General features: G+C 44.7%; 1 protein-coding gene across 4 annotated transcripts in view; it reads left to right on the top strand.

The window, feature by feature from the left end:
* ABCC5 (ATP binding cassette subfamily C member 5) overlaps positions 1-9,605 on the top strand; it is a 79,692-nt gene extending 70,087 nt beyond the window's left edge. For all 4 annotated transcript variants that reach the window (XM_043594772.1, XM_043594773.1, XM_043594774.1 and 1 more), the window contains 4 exons: positions 3,369-3,447; positions 4,669-4,782; positions 5,373-5,537; positions 8,149-9,605. In XM_043594772.1, coding sequence (XP_043450707.1) covers positions 3,369-3,447; positions 4,669-4,782; positions 5,373-5,537; positions 8,149-8,250 — 460 coding nt within the window. In that variant the 3' untranslated portion in view covers positions 8,251-9,605. The remainder of the gene's footprint in view (positions 1-3,368; positions 3,448-4,668; positions 4,783-5,372; positions 5,538-8,148) is intronic.
* Positions 9,606-10,520: the final 915 nt, after the last annotated feature.

Genomic DNA, 10,520 nt, shown 5'->3' on the forward strand with positions numbered 1-10,520 from the left:
AGAGGGGCAGAGAGAGAGGGAGACACAGATCAGAAGCAGACTAAGCTGTCAGCACAGAGCCTGATGTGGGACTCGAACCCATGAACTGCAAATTATGACCTGAGCCAAAGTCAGACACTTAACCACCAGAACCACCCAGGTACCCCAGGACTCCAGGAATTCTGACTATTACAAATAGGTGTCTTCATTCTCAGGTGCTTTTTTTCTCCATCCATCCATCCATCCATCCACCCATCCATCCGTCCAGCTACAACTTTTGATGTTGTGCTTGCGCAACTTTGCTTTTGCTTCTGTTTGTGTCTTAGACTCGGGGCCATCTGGCTTCTCTAATGACAGTGTATTTTTTTCTATTCCTGACTGAGCTCCCTGTTGAGATCAGTCTGGTCTGTCTTAATGTGTATGTACACCACCTACTGGTGTATGTAAATATTCCTTATATATCTGGAGCCCATTGCTCAGCCTTCGGCGGCTCCATCAGCTGGTGTGATGAGCCTCAGAGGGTTGAATGTGGAGCCTACCCATGTGTCCACTGAGTCTTCACCCACAGACAATCCGCTGGGGCAGGCTCCTCAGTGAGCAGGTAACTGTATCCCTTGTGTGCATACTCTGTGTCTGATAAGAGGTATGTGGTGAACTTCCTAGGTGTATTTGCTTCCTAGGGATGTCACAACAAAGCGCCACAAACTGGGTGGCTCAAAACAACAGGAATTTATTGTCTCACAGTTCTAGGGGCTAGCAGTCTGAAATCAAGGTATCAGCAGGATCATGCTTCCTCTGATCCTTCCCTTGTCTCTTCTACCCACTAGTGGTTTGCCAGCGATCTTTGATGCTCCTTGGCTTATAGATACATCATTCCAATCTCTGCCTCCATTGTCACCTGGCCTTCTCGTGACCCTGTCTCATAAGGACACCAGTCATGTTGGATTAAGGGCCCACTCTACTTTGCCACTCCAGAATGACCTCATTTTAACTAATTATACCTGCAATGACCCTATTTCCAAATAGGGTTACGTTCTTAGATACTGAGGGATAGGACTTCATGTCTTTTTGGAGAGGACACACTTCAACCCATAACAATAGGCATCACTGTACTGTTTTTTTCCCTAATGTTTTATTTATTTTGAAGAGCAAGAGAGAGCATGCATTCATGCGTGCACGCATATGCAGGGGAGGGACAGAGAGAGGGAGAGAGAATCCCAAGGAGGCTCTGCTGGCACAGTGCTCAAACTCACGAACAGTGAGATCTTGACCTCAGCTGAATCAAGAATTGGACCCTCGACCAACTGAGCCACCTAAGTCCCCTGGACTACCTTCTTCTTTAAGAGATATGCCCACAGAGATAATAGATATTAGATGGTATGCTTATAGAAGATTAGTCTTCCCCATCCAGACTTTTCACAGATAGGACTTTATCAGAACTCTTTCTGAGCCTGGTATTCAGGATCCTGGATTATTGTGTCCACTTGGAAAATGCATTGAATATATGAATCAGAAAGCCACCAAGCATTGGAATGAGACAGCTAATGTGTCCACATGTACCTTGTCTATTTAACAGCTGCCAGTGATTGAATGTCTGCCTTGTTCCAGGCACTGTAGGTATATTATCTCTAATGTTTACAGTAACTTACTGAGTCATGTCACTATATCCCCATTTTATAGAGCAGGAGACTGAGGAGTAATTTGCCCAAGGTCATGCAGATGGTAAGAAGCAGAGTGGGGATTTGAGCCCAATCTGCCTGGATTCTGTGTACTCACACCCTCCCTGCATCATACTGTTCTTCGCCTCTGTGATTACAGAAAATGCTTAAATTGTGACACACTAATGCCTCTTACCAGGAAGTCAAATAAGAATGTGTGTTCCTTTATTCTTACAACAAATAGTAGACAATATACATGGGTTTCAACAGTGAATAAGATCCAGACAAGGATCCTGATCTACTGGGGGAGACAGACAAATGAACAGAGAGACAAGTGCTTTTTTATTTAAGATGGGGATAAAAAAGTGAGGGAACTGAAGTATAGAGAAGTTAGGCTAACTTGGTCAGGGTCACACAGTTGTAATAGAAGCTGTACAGGAATCAGCAAGTCTGGTCCCAGAGCCCTTTCTTTTACCAGTGTCTCTCAAGCAAAAGGGTGGGGAGAGGTGCACATGTTCAAAGGGCATAAGAGAGCAGAGCCAGTTAGAGTCTCCCAGCAGAGTCCACAAGTGTCCCAAAGGGATGAGTGAGATCGGTGCCAGCCTGTGCTTCCTTCTGTCAGGTGGAGTTTTGGGATAATGTCCTGCTTGCATTTATGTGCCTGGAATTGCTAACCCCAGGCATGGAGACGGATGTGACACAGAGCTAAAGTTTTCCCAAAGACTTTCCTATTTCCTGTATGCCAAGTATAATTTTATGGACAAAGCAAATTATACCTAATACCTTTCAGGTTACTAGAACTATAAATGTCGTATTTAGATGGAGACAAGGCACTGCAAAATTCATGTAACATCCCAATTTCTATCAATTATCTGTTCCACCCCACCACTTTACCCTCATCCTCTAGGACAAAGAGCTGATTCCCCTGTCTTTTAAGATTTCCAGAAATGTCTAGACCAATTTTTTGGTATCATCTTTGATGTTCTTAAGGCAGATACTATTGGCACAGTAAGCAAGAATAGTCTCCAACCTGCTTTTCTGTTCCAGTAAACTCCTTCCTCTTGAGTTGCTGTTCACGCTCTTCTTTCTCCTCTACTGGATCAGCTCCTCCTCCTGGTCAGCCAGCTGACCTCGAGTCCCTGTTCAGTGACAGGCTCTCACCCTGGTGCATCAGGATGTTTTTCTAAGTTTGAACATACAGAGAGATGTATTTCAACATGTATATGTCGAAATGCTAACAGTGTTTGTTTCTGGGGGGTCAGATTAGAAGTGATTAAAATGTCAGTTGGCTTTGGTTTTGTGTTTCACATATCTGTATTTCTTAATTTTTCTGTAACTAACTTGTATTATTTACATAATAAAACAATAAAAGTTAAATAAAGTTTTATAAAGAAGACAGAGAGGCGGTGCCTAGGTGGCTCAGTTGGTTAAGCGCCGACTCTTCATTTCGGCTCAGGTCAGGATCCTGGGGCCGTGAGATTGAGTCCTGCATCTGGCTCCATGCTGGCACTGTGGAGCCTGCTTGGGCTTCTCTCTCCCTCCCTCTGCCCCTCCCCAACTTGGGCTTATGTGCACGCACGCTCTCTCTCTCTCTCTCTCTCAAAAATAAATAAACTTAAGAAGAAGACAGGTCTGGCCTGTTCCCATGTATGATCCTATGACAGATAACCTTTGCAAGATGGTCACTTACATGTTGGATCATTGTGAAATTCCTACTGTGTTTCTCTCCAGATCAAATTTGGATCCCTTCAACCAGTACACTGAAGACCAGATTTGGGATGCCCTAGAAAGGACACACATGAAAGAATGTGTAAGTAAAGCACAGAGGGAGCACTTTGCTGGAAATCTGGGGGCAGGGGGGGATTGCAGTGACACGTGTGTCCAGCCTGGCCTGTTGCTCTATTTCCAGGATGTCTGTGAAATCCTGTGAAGGAGCACTTTAGATAAGGCTTCCCAGGCATTTCAGAAAGGGCATAAAAGTTGATATCTCTGGACCATGGTCATATTGCCCTTTTGCTCCCTATTGATTAAAAAAGATATTAATGACAACCACTCAGATTCTGTAATGCTTTTAAGTTAATTTCTATTTTATTCATCATGACAGTATAACATGTTTTTGAAGCATCTGAATACGTATCAAGTCCACAAAAAGCATGCAGCATGCATATGGAGTCATAGACTTCTTGGGGTAACTCAGTATGTACCCTCCCAAGGCCACAGGTGATCCCCTTGACCTGGAGTAGATCTCTCATGCCCCTGAGTTGAGTAAAGCTCTGGATCCCCTGCCCTGACTCAACTAGATCAGCTGTGCCTTTATCACTTATATATTGACCTTCCTCAAATAATTTCATTTGAAGAGTAGGCTCAATAGCTTATTTTAAAGGCAAAATTTAACAGCCATGGACCTATAGCTTTGAAATTCAGAAAGAGTGATCTCTTTGCATGACCATATTTTCAGAACCAAAATTAGGGCCGCCATCGGACAGGATCTGGGGACATGAAAATACTGGAATTTCTAGGACCTTTTAATGGTATGAGGCTAACAGAATAATCTATCTGAAATATGGAATGTCCTAGAAAATGAGAGTCCTCAGGGCACCTGGGTGGCTCAGTCACTTAAGCGTCCAACTTCAGCTCAGGTCATGATCTCACGGTTTGTGAGTTTGAGCCCCGTGTCGGGCTCTGTGCTGACAGCTCAGGGCCTGGAGCCTGCTTTGGATTCTGCGTCTCCCTCTCTCTCTGCCCCTCCCCCACTAGCGCTCTGTGTCTCTCTCTCTCTTAAAAATAAATAAACATTAAAAAAAAATGAGGGTCCTCGTACATGTGATCGTAACACCTGTACCTTCTTTCTAGATGAGCCAGATTCGTGGCTAAAAATTGTTTCATCTATTTCAGAATAATTTATTTTTGCTACTGGAGTTTTGACAAAATTTAGTATAGTTTTTGTTTATTCGTTGGGGTTTGTTTTTTTTTTTTTTTTTTCAAAATTTACTTTTGGACTCTTCAAGTCCCGACCTTCCTTTCTCCTTAGATTGCTCAGCTACCTCTGAAACTTGAATCTGAAGTGATGGAGAACGGGGATAACTTCTCAGTGGGGGAACGGCAGCTCCTGTGCATCGCGAGAGCCTTGCTCCGTCACTGTAAGGTAGGTGGTTTGGTGAGCGGTGGGGAGGAAGAACAGCCTTTCTCTGTCATAAGAGAACCAAAGGCATTCCTGGCACGAAGCCCAGTGGAGCATTTTAGGAGCATGCCCAGAGAGGCTTCTAAATTAACCTTGACGCGATCTGGGTATACGAGTGTTTTTGAACCTTCAGACTTCCCTGAGCCTTTAATTTCCCAAGGTGACTTTTGTTTCTGACCAGTGAGTAGCTGTAGTACTGTTGGAAACCATAGACTTGGAGATATCCAGGCCATCAAATCCAGTCACCTTGTTTTGTAAACCAGAAGAGGAAGATCCAGAAAGATGTTTTTCCAAGTCACAGAGCAAGCAGGAGCCAGCATTTTGTTAGATCAGTGTTACACGCATTTCCTTTTATTTGTGGAAATGAAGGCGAACACATGGGTTTGAAGTTGTCTCCGTTCTAAGCAAAATGGTTCTTTTGCATATGTGTGTACTTACTTAGGAAAAACAGATTACGGTTTAAATAATAAAATACATTTTAGTGAAACCTAGATTAAGTAGAATGCTTAGGAAGAAATTGGTTGGATCTCTCTTTCTCCTCTCTTCTCTGGCAGATTTTGATTCTAGATGAAGCCACAGCCGCCATGGACACGGAGACAGACTTACTAATCCAAGAGACTATCCGAGAAGCATTTGCTGACTGCACCATGCTGACAATTGCCCATCGCCTACATACAGTCCTAGGCTCCGATAGGATTATGGTGCTGGCCCAGGGACAGGTACTGAGCCCCTGAAGGACCGTGGCTTGACATGTGGCCTTGTCTGGGAGGAAAACTGGCCCCTGGCAGGACTGGGCTGATTGCCATCTCAGGGCAATTCTTAGCTTTCAGATAAGCATCCTTAGCAGCTCTAACCTGGCGGCTGCACGGAGGGATACAGCCCCCTCAATCAAGAGATTGAGTAGGAGTACTCTTCCTGGGTTCTCATTGTACTTTACTACCTGTTTTTTTGTTGCTTGTAAAAGTGACACTTTGACTTAGGTCAGAAAGCATGTGTTCATACTAACTCACTCACGTAGGCAGGAATTGCCCGAGACATATTGAGACCAGCCACCTTCTGTTTGCTCTCTGCAATCATGTAGTGTTGCCAAACTTCTCATCTGGCTGTTCCAAACTTTCCCACAATCTGGCCCAGCCTAGCCGCCTTCATTTCCCCCTCTCTCCTTGCAGGTGCCGGTGGCTCTAACCAGTCTTGCATACCCTAAGCTGGTTCTCCTCTGTTCTTCCTTCACTTGGTTCCATCTACCTCCAGCACCTTTTCCTCTTGTCCCCTCGCCCACATCCCTACATCTGTCTGCATACAGCCTGCCTGTCTCTCAAGAAAGACACGGCTTAAATGCCCTGATTGCCTCTGCCACCTTAAACTTTATGTGTACCTCTTCTGCCTCCTCTGATGGTAACTGGCTAATGCTCTTTCTCCCCTATTAGACTGTAAGCTCTCTAGAGTCATGGGTCATACTTCATTCATCTTTGGGTCCCTGGCAGGGCTCTGTACTGTGTTCTTTGCACATGATAGACGTTAAGTATGTCACTTAAGATGATAAGTAGATTTGTGTTGGCTGGGTACCTCCTTTGTGTGCCCCTGGGATGGCAGCAAATTGATGGTAGCAGGAACAAGCCAGTTACGATATATAACTTGTCTTGTGTTATATGAGACAAGTTACCATAATACCACTTTCTACCATAATAGCCACTACCATAATAGCCACTTTCATTGGATGTTTATTATATGTCAGGCACCACACTAAGTGCTTTTATATACTGCCTCTCAATATATAACTAATCATCACAACCTCTGAGAAAGATACAGATATTTTAACCCTACCTTCCAGAAGAGGAGACAGGCTCAGGGAATTTAACCTGTCTCCAGTCCGCAGGAAGGGAGAGTTGGAGGCAAGGTAGGCCAGTGACTCCAAAACCATGCTTTCCACTACTGGACTGCACTATCCCTCTATTTGTAGAGAAATACTGAGAAAAACATCTAACACTGCAGATTTAGTCTGGGCTTCACAGCTTGGTTTGAGAGAACATAGGGTTAGTGATTTTTCTCCTCATATTGAAATTATGTTAACATTAATGGTTTTTTGTTACCATCTTTGTTTGCATTATCCTAAATGTTTAGTGAGATTCTGTTACACATTGGATATACAGAGCTACTACTCTGTACATAAGTATTAAATAGAATATAATGAAATAAAAGTAGATGGGACCAAGAACACCTTCTGGGAAATTCTTTCTTAAAGACACACATGCACACCACTTTGTTTCTATGAGTGGCTCAATGTTTTGGAATGGGGATTGATTGGCTCTTAATGAGGAACTCTGTCCTTCCCATCCCTTAATTTTTGTGTTCATTAAAATTCCTTGTAATTTTAGGAAAACATGGGGGGAAAAAAGCATAAAAGCAAAAATAAGTCATTTACGTCCCCAGGGATAAGCATCATTAATACATTAATTTGCACCCTGCCAGCATTTTTCATGCCTGTATGCACACAGACTCCAGCAGATAGGATGTGCTTTGCTGTAGACACACAATACCAGAATGAAAGAGGCTTGGATGGCAGGAGTTCATTATCCCATGGCAGGAGGCCTGATGGTTGATTATTCAGCAGCCCAGCAACGTCAGCTTCCAGCCAGCTCCTACCTTCCCTCCCCCTCATGGTGCAGGATGTCTGCTCTAGCTCCTAATGTCATATCCTCACACAGGCAATCCTGTGGAAGGCTTTGTCCTTATGTCTGTATCTAGTGGGCAGGACAGCCTTTCCTAGAAGCACCGCAGAGACTGCTCCTTGGTCAAGGCTATGCCCCATGTCTTGGCCCTGTAGCAAGAAAAGCTGGGAAAGTGAATATGTGACATTTTCTGCCTCTATGGTGGAAGGTAGGCTCTGCCAGCATATCATTCATTTTTTTGCTACAATATGATTTTCAGTGGCTACACTGAAGTCTGTCATAAGAATGGATAATCGACTGGATGGATCCCTTACTTCCTTTTTTATTCCACCGACCCAGTATTTTGGGCTGTTCTTTTTCCATCATTGGGTTGGGATCAGTTTTTATAACAAGATGAGATTTGCCTGCTATGCCATTGACTTGAGCTGTAATTTATTCCCCCCCCTGAGATTTATGTGAAGGAAGTCTGGATGTCTTTGTCCCTAACCTTTCCTTATACCCTCGTTAGTAAAAACAAAAAACCAAATGCAGAACCCATTTGGGCGTGGCAGGATTGATCAAAGTGTCACTGCGATTCTTTCCCAGGGGCACTTGGGGTTTGCCCCCTTCCTGGCAGTGGTCCTCTGAATGACCCCAAGTGATGTGTCTCTTTCCTTTGCAGGTGGTGGAGTTCGACACCCCATCAGTCCTTCTGTCCAATGACAGCTCCCGGTTCTATGCCATGTTTGCCGCTGTGGAGAACAAGGTCGCTGTCAAGGGCTAACTCCTCCCTGCTGCTGCCACATCTCTTTTCCTTGGAGCATTGCCATTCCCTGCCTAGGGCGGGCCCCTCATCACGTCCTCCTGCCGAAACCTTGCCTTTCCCAATTTTATCTTTCGCACAGCAGTTCAGGATTGGCTTATGTGTTTCAATTTTAGGGAGAGTCATATTTTGATTATCGTATTTATTCCATATTCATGTAAACAAAATTTAGTTTTTGTTCTTAATTGCACTCTAAAAGGTTCAGGGAACCGTTATTATAAATGTATCAGAGGCCTATAATGAAGCTTTATACGTGTAGCTATATCTATATATAATTCTGTACATAGCCTATATTTACAGTGAAAATGTAAGCTGTTTATTTTATATTAAAATAAGCACTGTGCTGATAACAGTGCAAATTCCTTTCTATCATTTTTGTACAGTTTGCTGTACTAGAGATCTGATTTTGCTATTAGATTGTAGGAAGGGTAGCATACTGTTCTTCAGCTGGTGGTTTCACGGTGCCGGGTTCTCTGGATGTCCAAAAGGAAGATGTGTGGCAATAGCAGGCCCTCCAGCGGCCCCCTCTGCGCCTCCGCCCAGCCACTCCCAGGTGGGGTAGAGGGGGCGGCTGGAGGCCATGCAGAGCGCCGTGAATTCTCAGGGCTCCTGCTTTCTGTCCTGTTGTCATTCACTGTTTCTGTCAGGAGAGCAGTGGGGTAAAGCCTCAGACCCCTTTTCACTCCCTCCGTCGGGAATGAGAATCACAGAAGAGCATTCCTTGGACAGGGGGCGTTTTTTTTCCTGCCTTCCTCTTTTTGCTGTTGTTTCTTAACCAGAATCAAGTCTATTCCGAGTGTCCCACTGCCTCAGGTTCCTAACGCTGGCCACTGCACAGAGCTCTCCAGCTCCTACACCCGCTGGCTCCAAACCCGGGAGCCAGCTGCTGCTTTCTTCAGTGGTACTTTTTCATTTGCCTGGTCCCACGCCTCCACGGTTCAGTGACAGGGTTCAGGAGTTTGTGGGTCTGTTCTCTCTCCCTGCAGTTGTCACACAGTCTCTGTCTCTCTCCAAAGTCTGCGACTTTAAGCAGCTCTTGCTAATCAGTGTCTCACACTGGTGTAGAAGTTTTTTGTACTGTAAAGAGACCTACCTCAGGTTGCTGATTGCTGTGTGGTTCCGTGTGTTCCCGCAAACCCCCTTTGTGCTGTGGGACCAGTAGCTCAGGTGGGCGTGGTCGCTGCTGTCATCAACTGAATGGTCAGAGTTGCATGTCGTGACCAACTAGACATTCTGTCTCCTTAGCATGTTTGCTGAACACCTCGTGGAAGCAAAAATCTGAAAAAGTGAATAAAATTATTTTGGATTTTGTAAAACTCTTGGTGTAGAAAATAGTTTTCTGGGAAGGGAGCAAGATGTCTTTGTAATGGCTTTGGTGTACAAGAGCCTTGGATCTGAATATCCAACGAGGGAGTCACGTGCCAGAAAGACCCGTAACGGAGTGGGCTGGTTGGCAAGGGGGGCGGGGCCTGGCATGCCTGGAATCCTCTGTGGTGGGCTTTAGTCCCTACAGCCTGTGTTCTTGGGCATGGTCACCAGACAAAGTTCCTGTGGGGCTAATAAGAGGTGCAGAAGGGCAGGGTGAATGGCTGTGGGGAGGTGGGAAATTGTGGTGAAGTAGATTTCAAATGAACAGTTAGTCGAGAATTCTCAGCAATTCAAACAATATGCAATCGCCCTTTCAGCCAGTTCATTCAGATTAACTCATTGAGAATTAAGTACCATTCAAAAGGTACTCATTGTAAAGTTTCTCGATATATTGTGTTGAATGCAGCCAAGAAAGCTTTTAAACTCTTTGTATTGGCTCTGCTGACCACCAGCGGAAATCGTATCTTAAGCCTAGCCATTTGTGTAAACTACTGGCTTAAAAATTCAGCTCCTTGGGGCTCCTGGGTGGCTCAGTCAGTTAAGCATCCAACTTCGGCTCAGGTCATGATCCCACATGACCTGTGAGATCGAGCCTGCATCGGGCTGTGTGCTGACAGTGCAGGACCTGCTTGGGGTTCTCTCTCCCTCTCTCTCTCTCTCTCTCTCTCTCTCTCTCAAAATAAATAAACTTTAAAATTAAAAAAATTCAGCTCCTTGTCACGTAGCAAGTGCTTGGTAGGCGCGTGTGGCCTGGACAGTGCAGGTATGGAACATTCCCATCATTGCAGAATGTTCCGTTGGATAGCACTAAGGTAAACAGCCACGTTTTTTGATTCCCTGAGTTTACCTTCCAAGAAGGTGAC

Source organism: Prionailurus bengalensis, chromosome C2 (genome assembly GCF_016509475.1).
Source record: "Prionailurus bengalensis isolate Pbe53 chromosome C2, Fcat_Pben_1.1_paternal_pri, whole genome shotgun sequence".
NCBI lineage: Eukaryota > Metazoa > Chordata > Mammalia > Carnivora > Felidae > Prionailurus > Prionailurus bengalensis.